This window comes from Salmo trutta, chromosome 17 (assembly GCF_901001165.1).
Source record: "Salmo trutta chromosome 17, fSalTru1.1, whole genome shotgun sequence".
Taxonomy (NCBI): domain Eukaryota; kingdom Metazoa; phylum Chordata; class Actinopteri; order Salmoniformes; family Salmonidae; genus Salmo; species Salmo trutta.
The window spans coordinates 41751574-41778742 of record NC_042973.1 but is presented as its reverse complement, the minus strand read 5'-3'; the positions used below and the strand labels follow the sequence as shown (position 1 = coordinate 41778742).

At 44.2% G+C, this 27169-nt stretch overlaps 1 protein-coding gene across 3 annotated transcripts in view; it reads left to right on the top strand.

Moving 5' to 3' along the window:
* Positions 1 to 27169, top strand: part of tspan9a (tetraspanin 9a) — a 290457-nt gene that overhangs the window by 238278 nt on the left and 25010 nt on the right. For all 3 annotated transcript variants that reach the window (XM_029696833.1, XM_029696832.1, XM_029696830.1), the window contains 2 exons: positions 17673 to 17864; positions 20595 to 20669. In XM_029696833.1, the coding sequence (XP_029552693.1) occupies positions 17673 to 17864; positions 20595 to 20669 (267 nt within the window). The remainder of the gene's footprint in view (positions 1 to 17672; positions 17865 to 20594; positions 20670 to 27169) is intronic.

Sequence of the window (27169 nt, the reverse complement as noted above, 5' to 3'; positions counted from 1 at the left end):
ATTTGTCACATGCTCCGAATACAACAGGTTACTTACAACTCTTTAACCAACAATGCAGTTAAAAAAAATAGAGTAAAAAATGATTTACTAAATAAACTAAAGTAAAAGTAGAAAATGTATTAAAGTAACACAATAAAATAAAAATAATGAGGCTACATACAGGGGATACCGGTACCGAGTCAATGTGCGGGGGTACAGGTTAGTCAAGTTAATTTGTACATGTAGGTAGGGGTAAAGTTACTATGCATAGATAATAAACAGTGAGTAGCAGCAGTGTAAAAACAAAGGGAGGAGGATGTCAATGCAAATAGTCTGGGTGGCCATTTGATTAATTGTTCAGCAGTCCTATTGCTTGGGGGAAGAAGCTGTTAAGGAGCCTTTTAGACCTAGACTTGGCATTCCAGTACCGTTTGCCGTGCAGTAGCAGAGAGAACAGTCTATGACTGGTGACTGGAGTTTTTGACAATTTTTTGGGCCTTCCTCTGACACCGCCGAGTTTATAGGTCCTGGATGGCATGATGCTTGGCCCCAGTGATGTACTGGGCTGTACGCACGACCCTTACGGTCGGATGCCGAGCAGTTGCCATACCAGGCGGTGATGCAACCGGTCAGGATGTTCTTGATGGTGCAGCTATATAACTTTTTGAGGATCTGGGGACCCGTGCCAAATATTTTCAGTGTCCTGAGGGGGAAAATGCATAGTCATGCCCTCTTCACGACTTTCTTGGTGTGTTTGGACCATGATAGTTTGTTGGTGATGTGGACACCAAGGAACATACACTTAGTATTACTTTCTTAGCTACAGTATACATGTCACGTCCTGACCAAAGTAAGATGTTATTTTCTATGGTAGAGTAGGTCAGAGCGTGACAGGGGGTGTTTTGTGTTTTTTTTCCTATGTTTTCTATATCTATGTTTAGTTCTAGTTTTCTATTTCTATGTTGTTTTTTTTGGGTTGATCTCCAATTGGAGGCAGCTGGTCCTCGTTGTCTCTAATTGGAGATCATATTTAAGTAGGGGTTTTTCTTCCTGGGTTTTGTGGGTTATTATATTTTTTAGTAGTGTTTGTTTCTCTCTGCGTCACGGTTTGTTGTTTTGTCGATTCAGTTATTTATGTATTGCAAAGTTTCACGGATGAAATCAAATGTGGAACTACAACCACGCTGCACTTTGGTCTGCTCCTTTCGACAGCCGTGACAGAATAACCCACCATCAAAGGACCAAGCAGCGTGCCCAGGAGCAACAGAAATGCAACTGGGAGGAAATTCTGGACGGGAAAGGACCCTGGAGTCAGGCTGGGTAGTATCGCCGGCCGAAGGAGGAAATTGAGGCAGCGAAGGTGGAGCGGCGATATTATGAGGCACTATACCGACCACGAGGCAAGTGCGAGAGGCAGCCCCCCAAATTGTTTTGGGGTGGGCACACGGGGAGATTGGCGGAGTCAGGGTGGAGACCTGAGCCAACTTCCCGTGCTTACCGTGGGGAGCGAGTGACGAGGCAGGCACCGTGTTATGCGGTGATGCGCACTGTGTCGCCAGTGCGCACTCACAGACCAGTGCGATCTGTGCCCGCACCCTGCAGTTGTCGAGCTGGGTTGTGCCAGCCTCGTCACCCGTCAGCAAAGACGGTTGTGCCAGCCATACGCTCCAGACCTCCGGTGCGCCTCCACAGCCCAGTACGTCCTGTACCTGCTCCTCGCATTCTCTCTCCAGTGCGCCTCCACAGCCCAGTACGTCCTGTGCCCCCTCTCCGCACTCGCCCTGAGGTGCGTGTCATAATCCCGGTGCCACCTATACCGGTCCCACACATCAGGCCTCCAGTGCGCCTCCACGGCCAAGTACGTCCTGTGCTTGATCCTCGCACTCTCCCTCCAGTGCGCCTCCACAGCCCAGTACGTCCTGTGCCTCCTCCCCGCACATGCCCTGAGGTGCGTGTTACCAGTCTGGCGCCACCTATGCCAGTCCCACGCATCAGACCTCCAGTGCACATCCCCAGTCCGGAGCCTCCAGTGCGCATCCCCAGTCCGGAGCCGCCAGCGACGCTCCCCAGTCCGGAGCCTCCAGCGACGCTCCCCAGTACGGAACCTCCTGAGGCGGCCTGCAGCCCGGGAACCTCCTGAGGCGGCCTGCAGCCCGGGAACCTCCTGAGGCGGCCTGCAGCCCGGGAACCTCCTGAGGCGGCCTGCAGCCCGGGAACCTCCTGAGGCGGCCTGCAGCCCGGGAACCTCCTGAGGCTGCCTGCAGCCCGGAACCTCCAGCGGCGGCCTGCAGCCCGGAACCTCCAGCGGCGGCCTGCAGCCCAGAACCTCCAGCGATGATCTACAGTCCGGTTCCTCCGACGACAATCCACGGTCCGGTGGTACTAAAGCAGAGGGATCAGCGGGTGGAGCGGGGTTACGCCCCGAACCGGAGCTGCCTCCTCTGCTGGAGGATAAGGTTATGTGGACTGCACTAGAGCTGCCATAGATAGGAGTTACCCACCCAACCCTCCCTTTTGATTTTAATTTTGTTTGTGTTTTGTTTAGTTGCATTCGGAGTCTGCAACTTTGGGGGGGGGGGGGGGGGGGGGTACTGTCACGTCCTGACCATAGTAAGATGTTATTTAGAGTAGGTCAGGGCATGACAGGGGTGTTTAGTGTTTTTTTCCCTATGTTTTCTATATCTATGTTAAGTTCTAGTTTTCTATTGCTATGTTTTTTGGGGGGGTTTGATCTCCAATTGGAGGCAGCTGGTCCTCGTTGTCTCTAATTGGAGATCATATTTAAGTAGGGGTTTTTCTTCCTGGGTTTTGTGGGTTATTATATTTTTTAGTAGTGTTTGTTTCTCTCTGCGTCACGGTTTGTCGTTTTGTCGATTCAGTTATTTATGTATTGCAAAGTTTCACGGATTTAATAAAATGTGGAACTACAACCACGCTGCACTTTGGTCTGCTCCTTTCGACAGCCGTGACAATAAATATCTCCATGGCATATTACATAATTTATGCAGCAGCAAACAAGACATTTTTGGACTCACCTTGTTGTGCCTTGCTCACATGAAAAGTTAGGTGGCACGGCAGTTCTTCTTGTGGGCAAATTTTGTCATCAAACTTTGTCATCAAAGTCTGACACATTGGTGCGGCTGGCTTCTGGGTAAAGCGAGCAGTGTGTCAAGAAGCAGTGCGGCTTGGCAGGATTGTGTTTCGGAGGACACATGGCTTTCGACCTTCACCTCTCGCGAGTCCGTACGGGAGTTGCAGCGATGGGACAAGACTAACTACCAATTGGATATCATGAAAAAAAATGTTTTTAAAGTCATGCTGGATTGACAGCATTGCCAATGTATTAAACTTTTTCTGGCCCATGGTGTTGAATGTTTATCCTTTTAAGCATGGAAAATAGACCCTTAAACCCAGACTTGGACCACACACCCACTCCACTAAATAGCATGCTAGTTATTGCTTTGCAATGCTTGCAGTTAGCCGCTGATTCTTTCCAAACCACTCATTGTTGAATTTGCGGTTTCCAACTTGTTGTGTAATGTTTATGTCCAATGGGCGATGAGCACCGATACGTTTTATATATTTCTCTTCTCTTCCTATAATGAGGATTGAAAAGAATTTGCCAGTAGATTGTTGACTTGATTCATGATGATGACTGCTAGCTAAGATTTTGAAAGTATGATGTTGACATGATCAGTCCATTCAAAGCTACGGTAGATAACATTTTATCTGTGGCCATTGACCTTGAGCCTTCTTGGATGGGCACTTCTAATGTAAATCTATGTCAGCACCCAAGGGGCTTGAATTTTCTAGCTCTCCCTGTAGATTTTGCGGTGACGTAGTGTCCACATGAGTGACAGATCACTGAGCCAATCATGGCGCAACTATAGAACATTACCAACCCCTACCCTCTGTATTTTCCGCTGGCTGCCCCATTACCACAGAAAGCACTGAGCTAGTCTGAAACACCGGCATTTTGGAGCTGCTTACTCAAGAAAGCAAAAAAGAGACCGTGTTTTTTTCCGGCTTTATTAACTCAATGATTTTTTTGTATACATTGTTTGCTAACTGATATTAATGCCCTGAATGACCAGTCACCACTGACTGTTCTCGACATTGCCCAGACTTATTTAGTGGGAATTCTGCTCACATCTGCTGTACAATACTCAAACTGAGACAGCGGAGTAGCAACCCTGGAACTCACCAAGGAGATAGTGTATACAACATAGTATACGTTTTACTGAAAAGCAGAGAGAAAGACTTTCTGTATGAAATATGGTCCAGCAGGCAGCAGTGGAGTCATCGGTCATGTGTGTTTGTTATGCCTGTTGGGTGTTGAGAAACCATAGTCGTGTAGATCGAGATTGGGCTATAACTGCTGAATTTGGTTTTGCATGCAGATTATTATTGAGAGCAATCAATATTGAACATGCACACACACTTGCATGCACGCACGCGAACACACACACCCATAGTATAATGATGCCCTGTGATTTCTGTGGAGCTGCAGAAGAGATGCTTCTGTATTGGGTCAGAATATAGTTTTCTGAAAAGAGCTCCAAATAGAGTTTTCCTCCCAGGCGCTTTTCTCTGAGGACTTGGAACCAGTCAGAGCCGTGAGAACCAGTCAGAGCTGTGAGAACCAGACAGAGCTGTGAGAACCAGACAGAGCTGTGAGAACCAGACAGAGCTGTGAGAACCAGACAGAGCTGTGAGAACTAGACAGAGCTGTGAAGCTGTGGGTCATTATGATCACTGTCTACTTCACTTAAAATTGTTTCTGCCCTGTTCAATCTGTTTATCTGGGTTATTGTATGGCTCACTCTTATAGGCTACAGCATGAGAAAACCTAGAAGAATCCACTTAACAGACTGCCAATACTCAAGCTGTTATGTTGTAAAAGAACAGAAAGGCCCACACACTGTATGCTCCTTATTGGGGTTGCAAAGGGAGGGTATATTACTGGTAACATTCAAAGTTTCAAGTTTTTTTAAAACATTTTATCACATGACATCTAGTGGCCTTTTTGGGTACTCCGACCCTCTGTGTGGCCTTATCACATGTAAAATATATCAAATAATCAAATACAATGATTTTCACATAAAAATAGAAAGACAAAGCTGTAAGACATTATCCTAAATATTAACCATCAACTTACCAAGTAAATACCACTTATTTCAGCATGAAATATCCTATATATATATTTTTTTACACACTTATTTGACTATATCAATATGTTTCTGTTGTAAATAAACATAAACATTGGTGCCAAACTGGTGGCAGTTGTGAAAAAAAGTCAATAGTTGGAAGAGTTGCAGAGTTAATTGAAAATAATGCCATTGTTGATTAAAGGCTTTTCTACATCCCTGTTAGGGATCCCTTATATCCCACTCCCGCTCGAATCCCGTTAACGGGATTGATTTGACAATATCCAGTGAAATTGCAGCGAGCCAAATTCAAAAACAGAAATACTCATAATAAAAATTCATAAAACATACAAGTGTTATACATCAAAATAAAGATTAACGTCTTGCTAGTCTTTTTTTCATATTTCAAAAAGGTTTTACGGAGAAAGCAGACCATGCGATTATCTGAGGACAGCACCCCGCATACAAACACATGAAAATCAGATTTCAACCAGGCAGGTGTGCGACAAAAGACAGAAATAGCAATATAGTTAATGCCTTACCTTCGAAGATCTTCTTCTGTTGGCACTCCAAAATGTCCCAGAAACATCACAAATGGTCCTTTTGTTCAATAATGTCCTTCATTATGTCCCAGAAATATCCATTTATTTGGCGCGTTTGATTCAGAAATACACCGGTTTCAACTCGCCCAACATGCCTACAAAGTATCTAATAAGTTACCTCTAAACTTGGTCCAAACATTTCAAACAACGTTCCTAATCCAACCTAAAACGTAAATACTCGATAAAATTTAAGACGGGATATACTGTGTTCACTAAAAACAACGTGAAGCGCGTTCCAGGTCACGCGCACCAAAAGACTAGAGTCCATCTGAGTGACACATGTAAAGAACAGGACTACTTCTTCATTTCTCAAAAGAAAAACATCAACCAATTTCTAAAGACTGTTATCTAGTGGAAGCCATAGGAACTGCAACCAGATTCCTATTAAAAAGGGCTTCCCATAGAAAACTAATGGAAAACACATTGACCTCAAAAAATGTTTTCCCTGGATGGATTGTGCTCGGGGTTTCGCCTGCCAAATTAGTTCTGTTGTACTCGCAGACATTATTCAAACGGTTTTAGAAACTTCAGAGTGCTTCCTATCCAAATCTACTAATAATATGCATATCCTAGCTTCTGGGCCTGAGTAGCAGACAGTTTACTTTGGGCATGCTTTTCATCCGGACGTGAAAATAGTGCCCCCTATCCCTAAGAAGATAATCATTAAGGGAAACTGACTTTTGACAGTGACTTTAGGCAAATATCTGAAATGACTGCACAAATTACAGTGGACACTTCAAATATCTGAAATGACTGCACAAATTACAGTGGACACTTCAAATGAGAAATGATATAATTGTCTTTCCATAGGCCGTCATTGTAAATAAGAATATGTTCTTAACTGACTTGCCTAGTTAAATAAAATAAATAAATAGAAATACTGCATCATGAAACTTTGTGAATCAAACGGATCAAATTTACCAGTCATCTTTCCAGAACCAGCCCTTTCAGCCCGGCTGTCAGTTATTTAACTGTGAACATGTCTAGCCTTGACTCATACAGCTTGACCAAAGCTGCCATCTTTAAATATGAAAAGTCATGAATAAATGTAGGGGAATGTAGTTTCTATGATTAATAGATTAATTTGGGAGAGAAGCAAATGAGAATAGCAATTTAGCTATTTATTTTTTTACAAAAACATCCCTTACACTTAAACATTTTTGGAGGGAAAGTGTTTTTTAGTATGGCCATATGTCACAGAAATGGCCGAGCAGCATTGTAAGCCTTCAGAGAGAGAAAGTTATTGTTTTTATCTGAGGTGCTAGACATTCTCTCTCTTCATTAAGGTATACAGTATTATTTAAGTGTAAAATCAATGAGAGCTAACCGTTCCATTTAAAGGAGGGCAACCATAGTTGCTGCTAAAAATATGTTTTCTCCAATAAAGTGAAGAATAGCGTGGCACTCAGGGGATGATAGAGGGATAAAGTAGCACTCCTTCTCATAGCCAGCACAGTCAGGAGGCTTGCTACCACTCTTTACTGTTATTGCACTGTAATGTTAGAGCTATACTTTAACAAAACACACTTTCACTGACACATTACACTCCTGAAGAGCATTTTATGTCCAGAATGGATGACTTCCACGCTGGCCAGGCCAGTCATCAGCTTTAGCCCCTGTATTGCAAAAATCTGGTGACAAGCCATTTAACAAGAGCAGAGCAAGTCGTTTGGAGGGTCAGTTTCACACTCACGCCCGCCCACCCGCCCGCCCGCCCGCCCGCACACACCCCAAACCCCTTCCGAGATCAACCTCCATTGTAATACTAAGAGCCGAAGAAAAGAACTGATGCAGTTTGACAAAAGCCGTTGAAGTCATCATTCCGGGTGGTTTACGGGCCATTTTCCCCGTGACCTCTGAGAGGGAGCGTAAAAAGGTCAGCTCCACCCGGCCACACTCAGCCAGTCGCAGCCCCTCGCCTAGTCACCTCCCCCTTGCCTGGCCTGCTTGCACCGCCGGTGGGGGAGATTGAAGTGGCGTCCCGCGTCGGGTGGCTCTCTGTGTCACTGAGCAGGTTACTGTCGCAGCTGATAAAGCAACCAGCCAGTGTGATGGAGAAGGGCTGTTCTCTCTCTTTCTCTTTCTGTTCCTCTCCTCTCTCAATCCCTCTCTCATCCTTCGCCACCCTCCCTCTCTTTCTCTCTCTCTCTCTCCACTGATGAATTTACTCCACAGTTTCAATTACCCTGACCTTGAGAAGGATCCACACAGCAGAGCTCCATTCATCCAGTAAAATAGAGCCATCTCTCATGTCCTCCAGTCTTGTCCCAAAAGCTAATATGGTTCCACTGGCCTAATTTGCTCCTCACCACTCACCACAGCCACAACACTGACAGCGAGCTAGCCTTCAAAGACATTTGGACTTTAGACTTAGCACAACTCAATCTGACCACAAAAGGCTTGGATAAAAGGAACATTAGTCTAGTCACAAATTTTTGAACCTTGACACTCAATGTCCTCTTTCTAGCCTAAAGAGATGTCTATGTAACTTTTAATTAAATGTTGAGAGCTATAGACTTGTATTGAATTGAGTATTTTCTATTACTGAATTCCAGGGATTTGGACTCCAGCCCTTCAACCACAGAATAAGTTGAATTTGTGGTCACACTTTATCTGGATAGTGTGGATTTTCCATGCTCTACAGATGGTCATACTATCAAACAACTACACAACATGACCAAAAGTATGTGGACACCTGCTGGTCGAACATCTTATTCCAAAATCTTGGGCATTAATATTTAGTTGGTCCCTCCTTTGCTGCTATAACAGACTCCACTCTTCTGGGAAGGCTTTCCACTAGATATTGGAACATTGCTGCGAGGACTTGCTTCTATTCAGCCACAAGAGCATTAGTGAGGTATGGCACTGATGTTGGGCGATTAGGCCTGGCTCGCAGTCTGCGTTCCAATTCATCCCAAAGGTGTTCGTTTAGGTTGAGGTCAGGGCTTTGTGCAGGCCAGTCAAGTTCTTCCACACAGATCTCGACAAACCATTTCCGTACGGACCCCACTTTGTGCACAGCGCATTGTCATGCTGAAACAGGAAAGGGCTTTCCCCAATCTGTTGCCACAAAGTTGGAAGCACAGAATCGTCAATAATGTCATTGAATGCTGTAGTGTTAAGATTTCCCTTAACTGGAACTAAGGGGCATAGCCCAAACCATGAACAACAGTCCCAGACCGTTATTCCTCCTCCACCAAACTTTACAGTTGGTACTATGCATTCGGGCAGGTAGCGTTCTCCTGGCATACGCCAAACCCAGATTCATCCGTCGGACTGCCAGATGGTGAAGCGTGATTCATCACTCCAGAGAACGCGTTTCCACTGCTCCAGAGTCCAATGGCAGCGAGCTTTACACTACTCCAGGCGACGCTTGACATTGCACATGGTGATCTTAAGCTTGTGTGCGGCTGCTTGGCCATGGAATCCCATTTCATGAGAGTTAGTAAGCTAGAGTTAGTAAATTGAAATGTTACTGATAGTCTGTTGATAATCTGTAGAGCATCTACAGATGGACTATCCAAATAATGTGCTACCGAATCAGTCGAAGTGCCCTTGAGCAACGCACTTAACCCTAGTTGCTCCTGTAAGTCGCTCTGGATAACAGCGTCTGCCAAATGACTAAAATGTCCAATATATAGAATGTTCCTAGGTATTATGAAATCTGGAGGTAGACATGTCCTTCACTGCTACGGTTCAATAAACTGCATCGCTCCCTACCCCTACTCACTCCCACCTCAAGCAGTCATGTAACTTGTTATAGTATCTCCAGAAATACACTATATACATACAGTATGCCAAAAACTATTTGAACGGCATGATGCAAGTAAAAACATTGAACATATATCCATCAAACAGTACAAGCTTGTTACCGTAACTCTGTCTGAGGAGAATTCCTATCAGGTAATAGAAAGCAGCGTACCAATCCCACACACTCCCAGTAATGACTTGATGAGAGAGGCTATGTCGCTGCAAGGGTGCGCACAGGGAGCCAGGGGGATTGTGGGCGCTGAGACGGAGCAGAACCTGCCCCTCTCCCTCGCTCTCCTGGCCTGTTCAACAGAGTTAATTACTGCGGCCGGTGCCAAAATACCCAACTGACACGTTACTTTAAGCTAAACACTTATATAGCTTCCTATTCCCTCATAGTTAGCCTCGACTCCAGGTTTTTCCTTCTCCGGACAGCCAAGTGGTAAATAAGACTTGGGAGTATGGTAACGCGGGACTACTAACACATCGCTTTAGGGGATGGGAACCATTCGAGATTAAACTTAACTTTCTCACGTTTACTACTGTAAACTTCTGTGCATTAAGTCTGTTTACAACCCCTCATCCTGTACCTTGAAATCCTACTGTGACATTATACAAGATCCATCCACATAGATTGGATGTGAAAACAAGCCGAGTGTCTGCAATGAAAACAGGATAAGCGCCTCAGGCAGGCCCGAGGTCAGTCACGACCATCAAAGGTCATACCACCAATTGGCAGGCCTTGCTCTCTACTCTGGGCTTCCCTACATAACATCCTTTCACGTTTGACATTGGAGCTGGTAGCAGTGAGACAGAGATTACACCGAGAGAGATCAGACAGATTGGGTGGGGGCTGGGTGGCTTCACAATCACTTACAGCAGACAACCTTGGATGCTTTCCTACACTCGGGCGTTAGTCACAATCAACTAGAGGCACGGGATCCTCCCCCCACCTGGACTGGCTTACCTCTCGTGCTCCCTTTCCTCATAAATCCAACCTGTCTGTCCTCATAACGTACCTAGGTCATTCCACCAATTCGGGCTTACATTTTTTTAACATTCTGTCATAAAGAGCACATGTTCAACTTCATAAAAAGTGAAAGAGGGTTGACAGAGGGACATGTCAAAATGCTGAATTTTGGTACTTTAGCAAGTCCTTATTCATATTTAAAAATCGGATTTATCGAATTCTCCATGTGGTCTATATTAAAGGGCACTTCATTTAATATAACAGGCTTTTTAAATTCTATATTGGTGTACAATTTCTACTTAAAATATCAAAGCTTAGTGAGAGAGACTGTGTCGCTGCAAGGGCACGCACAGGGAGCCACTTACAATTGTTTTTACCCACCTAGTTTCTACCCACCTACCCACCTAGTTTCTACCCACCTACCCACCTAGTTTTTACCCACCTACCCACCTAATAGTACCCACCCACTCGGAGTCCTCACAATGCACCCTCTCACACAACATGAACTGTGGCCATAGAGATAAAATTACTAGAACGACAAAAGCATGTTTTTTTGCTTTACTCCTATGGGTACACTCAATGTGGCTGCCGGTCCACCTGTCACAGACCCATTGACATGAATTGGAAAGCCTGTTGTAGTAATTCTGTTTCGATGGCTGTGGCCTCATGAGCTGGGAGATCTATCTGCATTTTATCCACTCAGCATAGAGACAAATGTGACCTTTCACAGCATTTCCAGTTGACATTTCCATTTTTAAATCGGGGACCATCCCCCCGACTCACTCCTCCCAGTGGTTGGTTATGTATTATTAAGGTGATTGAGGCCCATACTGAGCTGAGGGTCGTTCAATCTAACGCCACTCAAACAAACAACTGATGCTCCTGAGTCTCTCTCTTTCTCAATCACACAGCAAGTTAGTTGTTTGTTTTACTGCTGTTTTTCTGAGGGAAAGGAACAAAAGCTCCCGCGGCCGTTTGAATAGGACGCCCATCGGTTGACCAAGCTACTGTGCCGCTCCGGGAGGGATTGAACGGTCCGTGATCTGCTCAAACGAGTGTCCCTCGCTTTGAGGCTTCATGGACTCATCTCTCTGTCCATCCTCCAACCTTCACAGGAGTTTGTTAAGTGTAACCTTTATTTGACTAGGCAAGTCAGTTAAGAACCAGTGGTGGAAAAAGGACCCAATTGTCCTACTTGAGTAAAAGTATAGATACCTTAATAGAACGTTACTCAAGTAAAAGTAGAAGTCTAAAAGTATTTGGTTCTAAGTATACTTAAGTATCGAAAGTAAATGTCATTTCTAAAATATACTTACGTACCAAAAGTAGAAGTATAAATAATTTCAAATTTCTTGTATTAAGCAAAGCAGGCGGCACCATTTGCTTGTTTAAAAAATGTATGGATAGCCAGGGGCACACTCCAACACTCAGACATCATTTACAAAAGATGCATTTGTGTTTAGTGAGTCCGCTAGATCAGAGGCAGAAGGGATGACCACGTGTTGTCTTGATAAGTGTGTGAATTGGACCATTTTCCTGCCATGCTAAGCGTTCAAAATGTAATGTGTAATTTTGGGTGTCAGGGAAAATGTATGGAGTAAAAAGTACATTATTGTCTTTAGGAATGCAGTGAAGTAAAAGTAAAAGTTGTCAAAAATATAAATAGTAAGTAAAGTACAGATATCCCAAAAACCTACTTAGGTAGTACTTTAACACCACGGTTAAGAACAAATTCTTATTTACAATGACAGCCTACCCCGGCCAAACCCGGACGATGCAGTGCCTTAGACCGCTGCACAACTCGGGAGTCACTGATATATTCTGTACTTTTAGTCAGGCTGTCAGGATCCGGTCCCTGGCAAGGCAACACATTATCTTTGGTAGAATCTCAATACTTTCAACTCAGCAAACGTTTTTGCTGAGCTTAGGTACTGACGTACTTATTACACAAGGTTTTCCGTTAGCACCTCCTGATTTTTAACAACCAGGACATTTTCGCATCCATTTCAGGTCTTAAAAGGATATGCAGACCCCCAGAAGCCCCCCTGTATATACAAAGCAGTATCTCCCGTCAACTCTAGCCTACACAAACACAGGCCACACAGCCCGCCCAATGGAAATGTCACAGGTTAATGAGAGTGATCCTCCACTCAACACACGGCCCCTGGGGGCATTTGATGGGAGTTTAATGGCCTGAACTCTGTGACTGGCCCCAGGTTTATACAGTATGTCCAGAGTTACAGACCCTGTAGGACTCATTAACATGGAGACGTCTCTCGACGCCACCATCATCAGCAGACAGGAGTTTACCCCTCAGGCTCTGCCCCAGTGGGCCAGCCCCCCATCAAAAAACCTTCACGTAACCATCACACAACCCTCACAGACCCCACTCGTATATACACTACCAACCCTCTTAGACCCCACTCTCATACACACTCGTATACACACTACCAACCCTCTTAGACGCACTCTCATACACACTCATATATACACTACCAACCCTCTTAGACCCACTCTCATACACACTCGTATATACACTACCAACCCTCTTAGACCCACTCTCATACACACTCGTATATACACTACCAACCCTCTTAGACCCACTCGTATATACACTACCAATCCTCTTAGACCCACTCTCATACACACTCGTATATACACTACCAACCCTCTTAGACCCACTCTCATACACACTCGTATATACACTACCAACCCTCTTAGACCCACTCTCATACACACACTACCAACCCTCTTAGACCCACTCTCATACACACTCGTATATACACTACCAACCCTCTTAGACCCACTCTCATACACACTCGTATATACACTACCAACCCTCTTAGACCCACTCTCATACACACTCGTATACACACTACCAACCCTCTTAGACCCACTCTCATACACACTCGTATATACACTACCAACCCTCTTAGACCCACTCTCATACACACTCGTATACACACTACCAACCCTCTTAGACTCACTCTCATACACACTCGTGTATATATACTACCAACCCTCTTAGACCCCACTCTCATACACACTCGTATACACACTACCAACCCTCTTAGACCCACTCTCATACACACTCGTATACACACTACCAACCCTCTTAGACCCACTCTCATACACACTCGTATACACACTACCAACCCTCTTAGACCCACTCTCATACACACTCTTATATACACTACCAACCCTCTTAGACCCCACTCTCATACACACTCGTATATACACTACCAACCCTCTTAGACCCACTCTCATACACACTCGTATATACACTACCAACCCTCTTAGACCCACTCTCATACACACTCGTATATACACTACCAACCCTCTTAGACCCACTCTCATACACACTCGTATATACACTACCAACCCTCTTAGACCCACTCTCATACACACTCGTATATACACTACCAACCCTCTCATACACACTCGTATATACACTACCAACCCTCTTAGACCCACTCTCATACACACTCGTATATACACTACCAACCCTCTCATACACACTCGTATATACACTACCAACCCTCTTAGACCCACTCTCATACACACTCGTATATACACTACCAACCCTCTTAGACCCACTCTCATACACACTCGTATACACACTACCAACCCTCTTAGACCCACTCTCATACACACTACCAATCCTCTTAAACCCACTCTCATACACACTCTTATATACACTACCAACCCTCTTAGACCCCACTCTCATACACACTCGTATATACACTACCAACCCTCTTAGACCCACTCTCATACACACTCGTATATACACTACCAACCCTCTTAGACCCACTCTCATACACACTCGTATATACACTACCAATCCTCTTAGACCCACTCTCATACATACTCGTATATACACTACCAACCCTCTTAGACCCACTCGTATATACACTACCAACCCTCTTAGACCCACTCGTATATACACTACCAACCCTCTTAGACCCACTCTCATACACACTCGTATACACACTACCAACCCTCTTAGACCCACTCTCATACACACTCGTATATACACTACCAACCCTCTTAGACCCACTCTCATACACACTCGTATATACACTACCAATCCTCTTAGACCCACTCTCATACACACTCGTATATACACTACCAACCCTCTTAGACCCACTCTCATACACACTCGTATATACACTACCAACCCTCTTAGACCCACTCGTATATACACTACCAATCCTCTTAGACCCACTCTCATACACACTCGTATATACACTACCAACCCTCTTAGACCCACTCTCATACACACTACCAACCCTCTTAGACCCACTCTCATACACACTCGTATATACACTACCAACCCTCTTAGACCCACTCTCATACACACTCGTATATACACTACCAACCCTCTTAGACCCACTCGTATATACACTACCAATCCTCTTAGACCCACTCTCATACACACTCGTATATACACTACCAACCCTCTTAGACCCACTCGTATATACACTACCAATCCTCTTAGACCCACTCTCATACACACTACCAACCCTCTTAGACCCACTCTCATACACACTCGTATACACACTACCAACCCTCTTAGACCCACTCTCATACACACTACCAATCCTCTTAAACCCACTCTCATACACACTCTTATATACACTACCAACCCTCTTAGACCCCACTCTCATACACACTCGTATATACACTACCAACCCTCTTAGACCCACTCTCATACACACTCGTATATACACTACCAACCCTCTTAGACCCACTCTCATACACACTCGTATATACACTACCAATCCTCTTAGACCCACTCTCATACACACTCGTATATACACTACCAACCCTCTTAGACCCACTCGTATATACACTACCAACCCTCTTAGACCCACTCGTATATACACTACCAACCCTCTTAGACCCACTCGTATATACACTACCAATCCTCTTAGACCCACTCTCATACACACTCGTATATACACTACCAACCCTCTTAGACCCACTCTCATACACACTACCAACCCTCTTAGACCCACTCTCATACACACTCGTATATACACTACCAACCCTCTTAGACCCACTCTCATACACACTCGTATATACACTACCAACCCTCTTAGACCCACTCTCATACACACTCGTATATACACTACCAACCCTCTTAGACCCACTCTCATACACACTCGTATATACACTACCAATCCTCTTAGACCCACTCTCATACACACTCGTATATACACTACCAACCCTCTTAGACCCACTCGTATATACACTACCAACCCTCTTAGACCCACTCGTATATACACTACCAACCCTCTTAGACCCACTCGTATATACACTACCAATCCTCTTAGACCCACTCTCATACACACTCGTATATACACTACCAACCCTCTTAGACCCACTCTCATACACACTACCAACCCTCTTAGACCCACTCTCATACACACTCGTATATACACTACCAACCCTCTTAGACCCACTCTCATACACACTCGTATATAGACTACCAACCCTCTTAGACCCACTCTCATACACACTCGTATATACACTACCAACCCTCTTAGACCCACTCTCATACACACTCGTATATACACTACCAACCCTCTTAGACCCACTCTCATACACACTCGTATACACACTACCAACCCTCTTAGACCCACTCTCATATGCGGCGCTTGTTTCTTTTTTACTGTATGTTGTGAAAGGTCACACTTTGGTGGGGCTCTTAGATGAGGGTGTTGATGATGTTGAGACAGGGTGACAGAGCCATTTGTCATCTCTGGATGTAAGCCAAATCAAATTGTATTGGTCACATACACATGGTTAGCAGGTGTTTATGCGAGTGTAGCGAAACGCTTGTTCGTTAAGTGCTCATCGCTTAGAGTTATTGAAAGAGCTATTTGTCAGTCCAATTAACCAATTCATTTAGCTCGGGGATACACTGTACGTGGGATTCATTATTTTGTTTTTGTCTAATTCTCTTCAGAAATACGAGTCCAGGTTCGCCTGTGTTCCTGTGTTGTGGCTGCAGGTTTGCAGGTTGGTTAGTGCACAGCACACGGCTCCATATGTCGCTGACGGGCGTTAATGTGTTCAGGAGCACTGATGTGTTAACGTCTAGAGATGACTGCGCTGCCAAAGACATCCAGTGTCAAGAGTTTTAAATGTACAATGTACACTTTCTCTCCACAAGGAGGGAAGGGAAGGCGGGAGGGATGGAGGAAGGTGCTAAGATTTACCATGGCGTCTAACCATATTTCACCTCATTGTAATCTGTTATTCATGACAAGATTGCATTGGATATTTAATTATATTAGGCGGAGTGAAAATGTCACCACTTACCTACCCGCTGATATTTCACTGGGGCCAGCAGGCATGGCGGGCTGCAGCGCAGCACTGTCTGCCCAAATCATCGTATTAGGCTGTGTCTCAAATGACGAGAGCTCCATAAGCCTCTGGTCAAAAGTAATATACTATATAGGGAAAAGGTTGCCTTTTGGGATGCAGCCAGAGTCTGTCCTGTCTGCTCTTACCACTCCTGGATGGGCTGAACATCCACAGACAGAACCCAGGCAACTCTCTGCCAATCAGGCTCTTCCAAAAACAGTGCGGTGCATTAACGGAGTGCATGCTAGATCTGAGAGACTTTCAACGAGGCCCCACAGAGAGATTCTCTTTAGGGGGCAGTGGACTGTAGAGGAATTCCAGCTCTGGGGAACTGCTCCCCCTAGAGGTGTGCTGTATCCCTACAAGTGTTATCAGCCTAGACTACATTCAGTGTGTGTGTGTAATTCTGTGTTTGTTCAATGTCAGTAAGCTGCTCAGACCTGCAGAAAGCATTTCTGCTCCTAATTTCCAGTGGAGCTCTTATTGGTTTAACAGAATCAGTTCATGTTCTGGAATAGTTGAGAAAGCTCTTGTTTTGTGGGTGTTTGGGATGGATGCTGATGCGTAAAGGGAGGTCTGCCTACCGACACAGCCTTTCTGAGGATATTTATATGGTCCCTTTGATTTGTACTTTGTGAAGACTATGAAAATACACATTTTCTCTGGGAATATAACATTTGGCATTATGTGTGAATATGCATGCTCGTTTCGGTACTGCAAAGATACTGTGGAAACATTGAATGGCATGTTTTCTGCCGACTTCAATTCATCCTGAACAGATAGTTCTTTGTGATGAGTCTACTTCCTACCTGACTTACCTGGTTTCCTCTCTTCTGATCTCTTGCATTGCAGTTGTGTGGCTGTGGGCTGCTCGGCGTGGGCATCTGGCTGTCTGTGTCCCAGGGCAGCTTTGCCACCTTCTCGCCCTCCTTCCCGTCGCTCTCCGCTGCCAACTTGGTCATCGCCATCGGCGCCATCGTCATGGTGACTGGCTTCCTGGGCTGCCTGGGCGCCATCAAGGAGAACAAGTGCCTGCTTCTGAGCGTGAGTTATGATATCTCTCTCTCGCACGCACGCACGCATGCACACACACGCACGCACGCATGCACACACACACACGCACGCATGCACACACGCACACACACACACATCAAGTCCATCAGGCTGCTGCAGCAGGAGGTGGAGGGGGTCTGTGCTGTACAACTGGGCTCGTTCAGAGAGCTGCCGGGGGGTAGGCAGAGACTGGACCGTCTAACCACGAATGACACTGACCTACCGCCTTTCACCATTGCTGCCGCTGTAGGTGAACGCCAGGAGGGTGAGGAAATGATCCTATCATTCAAGACTCCGGAGTCGGGGGCCTTTTGCACAGCCAGCAAAAAGGCTCTGTACGCAGTGTCTGTGAAGGTGGCTCAGAAAGACCATCTCCATGGGCTGAGGGTGGCCCGGGGGGGGGGGGGAAAGCCCACTGCTGATCTACAGTGGAGGATTATTTACGGCGCAATCGCTTAGAACAGATAGGTGTCGCACCTTGATCCATTAGTGTGGAGGGGGTGTCTGTTCTGTAAGGAGAAGGAGACAGTGTAGCATCAGTTTTCTTCTTGTTCCAGGCTGGTAGGGTTGTTTCTGTCCTGGGTGGGTGGTGTACAGGCCTAAGGTTGGGGCTGACTCTGGACCTATATGTCGGCGGGCCTAAATATAGCATAGCCAACAGGCAAAGGGACTGCCTAGTAAACTACCTGTTGGTGCAGACAGAAATGGTGGTGTGAAAGAACAGGAAACATGTAATGCAGGAGGCGGGAATCACGGACTCTGGGCTGTTGTGGGCTCAGCTGGCAAGTGTACAGTATATGGGGGGGCTGGTGTACGATCTGGAGGACTGTGCAGGGGTGTGGGGCATCAGGGGGATTCTTTACAGTGGACGTGGAGGGGGGCTTGGTTCTAACTTTCTAGGTCCGTTTAAACGAAGTAACGTTTGTGATGTAACTATTGGGCCAACAAAGACATTGTTAAAATAAAACAAAACTCTCACACATACACACTCACAGCAGCCTTATTTGTATTACTCTTCAAAATGGGTCATCAGTAGAGCAGCCATGGCTAACGAGCTCAACGGGGAGTTGAATCCTCAGTAAAAACCTCATGGGTTCAGAGAGAAAATTCAACCCGAGCGCCAGCCGCTGCGAGAGTCTCCCATTCTAAAAATGAACAGTAACCCATCGGCTCTCCTCCGTGGTCACAGCCTGGTTGAACGATGTGTCAGTGTGAGGACGCGTGTGTCACTTACATCATTGAATTATGTAGCGCTCATAATGGCACGTCCATTGTATTGGTAAGAAACAAAAAATTGAGCGCTCTGAATTATTTAACACAAAGAATACTCTTGTTTGTCTCTAGACTCATGTTGTTCCTGAAAAAGTCTCAAGAGTTTTATCTCAAGTTTGATTTAATCAGCAAAGTTTGAAAATAGATTTATGTAACTGGATGTGAAACTTTTTAAATCAACTTAAAAATGAGAGTTGTGGAATATCAAACATCTCCTATCCCTTGGAGAAGCTAGCACACGCCTCAGTTAAGAGCATACCAAATCCTCCACATCAGCACAGCGGTAGGTATACACTACCTGCTTTAACAATTTTGTGAAGCACGGAGAGAGAGAGAGAGAGAGAGAAAGAGAGAGGGGGAGAGAGAGAGGAAAAAAGAGAGAGAGAGAAAGCGGGAGAGGGGGGGGGCTGGATCTCAGTCAGAACACCATAGTGATAAATAATGAACTCTGATGTAAAAGTTTCATACCACATCGCTGTTAAGTCATATCAGATTGAGCCAACGGGTATTTCATATTCGCCCAAACCTGGGATGTTTTGAACAGTCAGTCTTTCTATCTGTCAGTCTGTCTGGAAACATCAGAGTGAAGTTAGCCCTCCTGGGAGCAGCCAGATCTGAGGTACCGGTCTGACATATTATTTGTGAAGTTCTTCTGTGAACAAACTCTCTTTGGATTAGAAATATTTGAAATAGATAAAGGTCAGAGAACCTTTGCCGTCAGGAGATTCAAGCTAGGCAAGACAAGTTGAAAGAGCCCATCGCAAAATTCAAGGCAAGATTGAAATGTGTAACACAGTCGGCTGACATTGCAGACATGAAAGTGAGTGTATGCACGCACAGACACACACGTACACACTCGCACACGAACACAAACAAACACACTCACATCGTGTCTGTTTAAGCAATCAGAGCACCAACTTTGTGTCTATATAATCTGAAACTTTGCACACCCGGAGGAAATATGACAAACAGACTTTGTGGGACCTGTCAACAAAAGACAAAAGATTCAATGAAACAATCAAATGCTGACCTGGCCACCTACAAATTCAATAAACAACTGTCCGTGCAGTTTTCACTGTGATCCCTTTTTCATATGAACCATGACCCAAATAATAAATCCAAAACAAACAGGACAAAATGAATAGAACTCTCCTGAAATTGAATTTCTGAATGTGCCGGTTGCTGCGCTCCCATGCTGTGACGAAGGGACAGAGTCAATATTCAGCTGAAAGAGTGAGGAGATACTGGGCTACGTGGGAGAATCTGTTGAGGAATTAAACCTCCTCGTCGGGATGTTCACTGGCCCCCAGGCACTCACCACCTCTCCATCTCTCTCCCTCCCTCTCTCTCTCTCTCTCTGGCTTTTTCTCCCTCTGTATCTCTCTTCATTTCCCTCTCTTGCCCTCTCTGTCTCTCTCTCATTCTCTCCATCTCCTCTCTCTCTTGCAGTTCTTCATTGTCTTGCTGATAATCCTGCTGGCAGAGCTCATACTACTCATCCTGTTCTTTGTGTATTCAGATAAGGTAAGGATACTTTAATGTCCCCCCATGTCAACCCATGATACAGTATATTATATGATCCAATGTTACACATATGAATGTAAATGTGTTGAACGCCATCAGAATTCACTTAGCATGTAACTACTTACCATTTATTGACGTGAAAACGGACATGAAACATGCAGACATGCTGCATGTTTGCGCACACACACACACACACACACACACACACACACACACACACACACACACACACACACACACACACACACACACACACACACACACACACACACACAAATGTCATGTACATAAGCACGGCCCAGTTGTTCCATGCTGAGAGTGTCCTCAGTCTCCTCTTTCAAAGACACTTGTCTCACAGCGAGAGGTTAAGCGTCTTCACCCCACAGAGGTGACTCCGGGGTCAAAAGGATCACAGGTCAGCCCACAAAATGCAGTCTCACCCCTGGCCAAATGGCTCAGTGTAATTAGTCCTTAGCTCTGTCTTAGCCCCACTCTCCTGCTATATGTCCCACTTACTCTGAAGCTTTAGATCAGCGTTTCCCATGACCCCTAGGGCATGGGGTGGGGTTTTGTGCTGCTATGTATGGCCAGGGTCTGAGAATCTGAGAACATTGGATGGCATGTAAAGCTCAGGAGGTTATTGACAGCCATGGGTGAAGTCTTAAAATCAACCTATAAATGTCCCCAGATAGATGAAGCACCCAAGCCTGAGTCAAATGTTTGGTGTAGGTCAAATGGATCAACAATAAAATGGTGAAATGGTCCTCTTTTTCCAAGGACATTGTGGGGGTTAGATTTTTAATTATTCTTTATATTCAAATTCTTTGGACATGAGGTCATTGTTCAAATTCAGCCTCTCCGACAGATAAAGGAATTCATTTAGCAGTTATAGCACCCAATTCATTCAGAGATCTGGATCTCTCCCTGTCTCCCATGCAGGCAGCAGGCATGCACCATCAGGAATACATATGTCTGCCGTCTATAAGCGTCATCTTCAGATATCACCAGCTTAACGTCATAAAGCCAAACTAAACCTTTCCAAAGGACCTTATGGTAGGGTACTTGACTTGACATCAGTGCAGCAGTCTCAGATCATCTGTGAAGGTGTGGGGTGATCATCAGTCAAAGAAGCCTGGGCTGTATCCACAAAGCATCTCAGAGTAGGAGTGCTGATCTGAGATCAGTTTTGCCTTTTATATTATGAAGGATGGACAGGGGAAGCTGGGCCCAAGGAGGAGTGCTAATATAGGATCAGGTAACCCCGTCCATGTAATCTAAAAGGCAAAGGCATTCCTACTTTGAAACACTTTATAAACACAGGCCCTGATCCTAGATCAGCAATCCTACTTGGAGAGGATTTGTAAATATGGGCCCTGACGTTTTTTTGCTGTAAGGCCCGACTTTAGACTTTCCTGTAAGTCATCTCAAGGCAGGTTTATGAGTCCTCCATCTCCACAGATTAGTGTGTTTGTATCTCCACTTGCACATTAAAGTTAGATGAAGTGATGATAACACTGATGGCCTGAAATGTATCAATGAAATGTGAAGCTGTTACTGCAAATTGCTAGTTATTGAATGTGGCATTTCTCGCTCACATCAGACCAGGAATGATCTGTAGCGTTAGCTAACTTGTATGGCCAGTTCATGCACCACAATACATAATACGTTCTTACACAAACTATAACTAGTTAGTTACATTAACTTTAAACTCACCAATCTTTGGGAAACTGCCATGCTAATCACGTTCATTTGCATTGCACAGACCAAGCTATGGTAACACCAAGACGAGGTAGCCAGATTTCAGACAGGGCAAACCCTGCGGTTAGCTACGCTACATTTCCTCGACTAAGAACAACCAAGACCACTATAAAAACCAAAGCTAAGAAAACAAATTGCATTGTTAAGAAACAGTAAGTTAGCTATGTTGAACCACATATAGTAAATGGTTGAGCCCCAAACTCACATGTAAACAGAACCTCAGCTGTGCATGCTTACCAGACTGACAGCATCGCTGTTTTAAACACCTGTAGAATAAATTCCAGCTCCGGCATAAACTCCCTCTCCTGCCGTCTTGACATTTATAATACAAATGCGTGCCGACTGATCAACACAGTGTCAAATTCCTTTTCAGTGTGTTCACAGAAAATCTGAAATCGCCATTCCAGAAGTAAAATGTAGTCAGGGGCTCCACACGCTGCACCAGGTTAAAACAACATGAGGATCATTGCTTGCTTACGTGACTTGCTGTGTGCCAGCCTGGTCTCATAGACCAGATGTAACATAGTAAATGTAAATCCAGGACCCTGAAATTAGTATGATATGTTACATTTGGTATGTTTACAAAGGACAGGCGGTTACTTAAAGGATAATTGTCCTATTTCTGAAGTAAATCTCATTTTTTTTGTAAATGGCATGTTATAGAAGGGTCCAGACACTTTTTCTGTGTGATTTGTCTTGTTTTTGACAAACTTACCCCAGCTGCGATTCACTTCCACTTTGCTCATTGTGCAGTATCAGGGCACGCGAAAGACATGAACAAAAGCACCCAAATACATCCTTTTAACAATTGACACGTTCTCAGTATAATGATGTAGGACCGAGTTTGGGAAGCCCTGCCCTGCGGTAGTACCCAGGGACACAGTGATTTATGGCAAAGTGGCAGATTGTGGGCATGCGCCTGTCACAGAGAAATGCAAACACCAGCTGGTTGACAAGAGCACTGGGCCATCTCTGTGCGCTTGTTGATGTCCTCCTCCCACTGGAACATCTAACTCCTCCACTGCGGGATGTCAGAGTAGACCACCGTTGTCCCTGGGAACATTCAGATGGACTACCTCCAAATCAGCTTGCATTTGTCGCACCGAGGGGGATGACTATGATATATTCACGGTAACAGCTTGCCTTAGCGAGAGATAACGTTTAAGAACCCTTCCATTGAAAATAATTAATCCATATTTCACGCTCCGATAGTCATCTAGCCAGCTACATTGTGTAATCGCATAGTAAATATTTGCTTCAGTCTGTTTCCTTGCTCTCTACATTGTGAGGGTTCACAAGGAGAGCATGTATTTTAATGTTGTATAATAATGTTGCATAATCACCTTCCGGTATAAAAATCATGGAAATGAAAAATGAAAAGTGAAATTTTAAGTGATAATAGGCATTGGTCTGAAGCCGGAAAAGAAAGGGAATTCACATGAGCACCACAATGCCTATTCCACCCATGCTCTACCAAGGTTTTCCAGCACACAGCTTTGACCTACTACAGTAGCTATGTTGGTATTGTACTTCCAGCTATGTGTAGGCAGGTTGCTTAGGATTCAAACCTTCTCAAACAGACTAATTCATACTCTTTGAGGAGGTGCTTCCACGATAATGTGATTTGTACCGCATGCAATGTAAAGTATTGGATTCTTCACGCACCACAGTAAAACATTATCCCATTACGTTACCTTTTCATGCTTTTAATTAAATGAAAGCAAGCCATCTGGCTTGATTGAGCTGTTTTGTCTTGTAGTAATGTGGTACATGCCTGTATTTTCTTAAACCTTTATTTTAGCAAAACATGTTATTGAAAAAAATGTAATCATAATAACATCCTTTTTTGGTCAGTAGGTGCCCAATATAACAACAGGTGTGTTGGACACATTAGCTCAGATCGATAAAGCCTGTCTGCATTCCTGATTTCTGGAGCCGTTAGCTTACCTGAGTAATATTGACATAAGCTCGGAACAACTTGTGTTTCAAACATGGTCCTGTTTTATCAATCGCTGTGCTTATCGAGGGACAGTGTATTACCTCTGTCAAAATAATGTGTAGCTTAAAGTTAGGTTTGTACTTGTATTTATTTTTGAATCCTAAGCAACCTGCCTACACATAGCTGGAAGTACAATACCAACATAGCTACTGTAGTAGGTCAAAGCTGTGTGCTGGAAAACCTTGGTAGAGCATGGGTGGAATAGGCATTGTGGTGTTCATGTGAATTCCCTTTTCGGCTTCAGACAAATGCCTTTTCTCACTTAAAACATTTTTTGTTTGTTTTATCTAACATTGGAATTGAGACGGAAAATAATTATCTCTGAATTCAAAGACTTTTTAAATTTTAATTGACATACATTTACCGGGAGAGGGAATTTAATTATAATTGAATTTGTGGCATTAACCCCATCCCTGAAGACTACTGTATCTGAGAATTGAATGGGGATCAGGCCCTGAACACACACACACACACACACACACACACACACACATATATATATATATTTATATATATATTTATATATATAAATATATAAGAGAGAGAGAGAGAGAGAGAGAGAGTTTTTATAAAACCTTTATTTTATACTCAAGTATTAACATCAATAATGACACACTGCCTTTTCAGGAATGAAACACCAAATGTAATTCTTAAAATAAAAGAAAAAAAATACAAAACACTAAAATAACAAAAAATGTAAAAAATAAAATAAAAAAATACTAAAGAACATATACATTCAGCTTATTTCATCAACAAAAAATAATTTCCCCTCCTCTACAAAACAAAGCGCTCCTTCGTATGCCCACTTCTCCTCAAACAATGGGAGATCTTTTACAGCTGAGAAGAACTCGAAATCTACTTTTATTCTTATTTTCACTAATCCTTTAAAAACACATCTTACATCCTGCCCATATCCCGTTTCTATCTTATGTTTCCTACTCAAAAAAATGGACATCTTAGCTTGTCCCAAAATAAAATTTAACAGTTGACATTTTCTTTTCTGTTGCTTTCTATATTGAAACCCCAAAATAAAAACAGTGTTATTGAAAATCTCCCCTACAGCTTTAAACAGACTCCAGCATTTCCAAGAGAGGTTTAATCCTCTCACACTAAACAAAACAGTGAAAAATGGTTTCTCTTATATTACAAAAAGGACATCCATCTCCAACATCTGAGTTAATAACAGATACAAAAGCATTAACTGCAATGATGCCATGCAAAACCCTCCATTGCATATCACCAGTACCCTTTTGTAACGGTGGCTTGTACAGTGCTCTCCATGCTGGCTTTACCTTGTCATCAATGCCCAATTTTACCCTCCATGGAGTGTCTTTTCTATTTTTCAATTTATCTTTATTCAACACCTTGACACACCCCCTATATAATTCTTTCCCATTCACCTCATCCAAACCCACCTCTTCCAACCCTCTCAAATCCAGTAATATCGCCTTTCTTTCTGACTCTGGGATATTTGGTGTAATCCCTAGTCTTGGAAATGAGACGTCTTCATCTTGTACCTTCTTGTGGCTATGAAGCATACCCCACTCTTCTGCTGACAGAGCCTTCCTGCAGCTTCCCAGCATTTGTCCTACAATCCTTTCCGACCTCACCCCCAAATGTTCAGCCACCCGTCTACCATCCATTAAGGCGGGCCCAGCCACGGCCATTAACTGTTTTAAGGTGATGATTTTGCCCTTCACCAGAATCTTGGAAAAATGTGGAACATCTGCAGTTGTGCAATCCAGTCTTGCCCCATACACCAGAGGTTCCTCCAACAGCCAATGCACTGACTCCGCTGAAGTTCGTCTGGACACCTTCATTATGCTCCACACCCTAAGAAGGCCTCTGTAAAACGGAGGTATTCCCTCCCTGGAAATCTGGCTACTATCAACCAAAAATAAAGCTTTCTTTAAACCTAATCCTCCAACCTGCTGTAATACAAGACCTGCCACCCCTCTCCAAACCACATTTTCCTGTCCATAAAGCAACCTTTGAATAAACTGCAACCGGAAAGCAGCAGCCCTACTAGCAAGATGTACAAGACCTTGTCCCCCCTCCTCTTTTGACAAATACAAAACACTTTGTGGAACCCAGTGATATTTATCCCAAAAGAAATCCACAATTATTGCCTGTATCTTAGCCAGAAGGCCAGATGGTGGTTCTAAAACTGACAACCGATGCCACAGTGCAGAGGCAATCACATTGTTAACTATAATAGTGCGCCCTCTATATGACATACGAGATAGCAACCAACGCCATCTCCTTATCCTCCCTTCCACCATTTCAACCACCCCAATCCAATTTTTTTCCATAGTCCCCTCATCTCCTAGGTACACTCCAAGATACTTAAAACCTCCCTTACACCATTCCAGCCCCCCTGGCAAAGCCATGATCCCTCCAGCCCATTCTCCAATCTGTAAAGCACAACTCTTTTCCCAATTTACCTTTGCAGAGGATATTCCCCTAAAACGATCAACCATTAGACTCAAACTATCCACCTCCGCTTGATTTTTCACTAAAACAACTACATCATCAGCATAGGCTGAGAGACGAATAGGAGGAATATCCCTTGAAAGGTACACCCCTTCAATGCGACTTCTTATGCTATTTAGTAGTGGCTCTATAGCAATTGCATATAACATTCCCGACAAAGAACATCCCTGCCTAATACCTCTACACACTTTAAAAGGAGCACTCAAACCACCGTTAACTTTCAATACACTTTCAATGTCACCATATATCA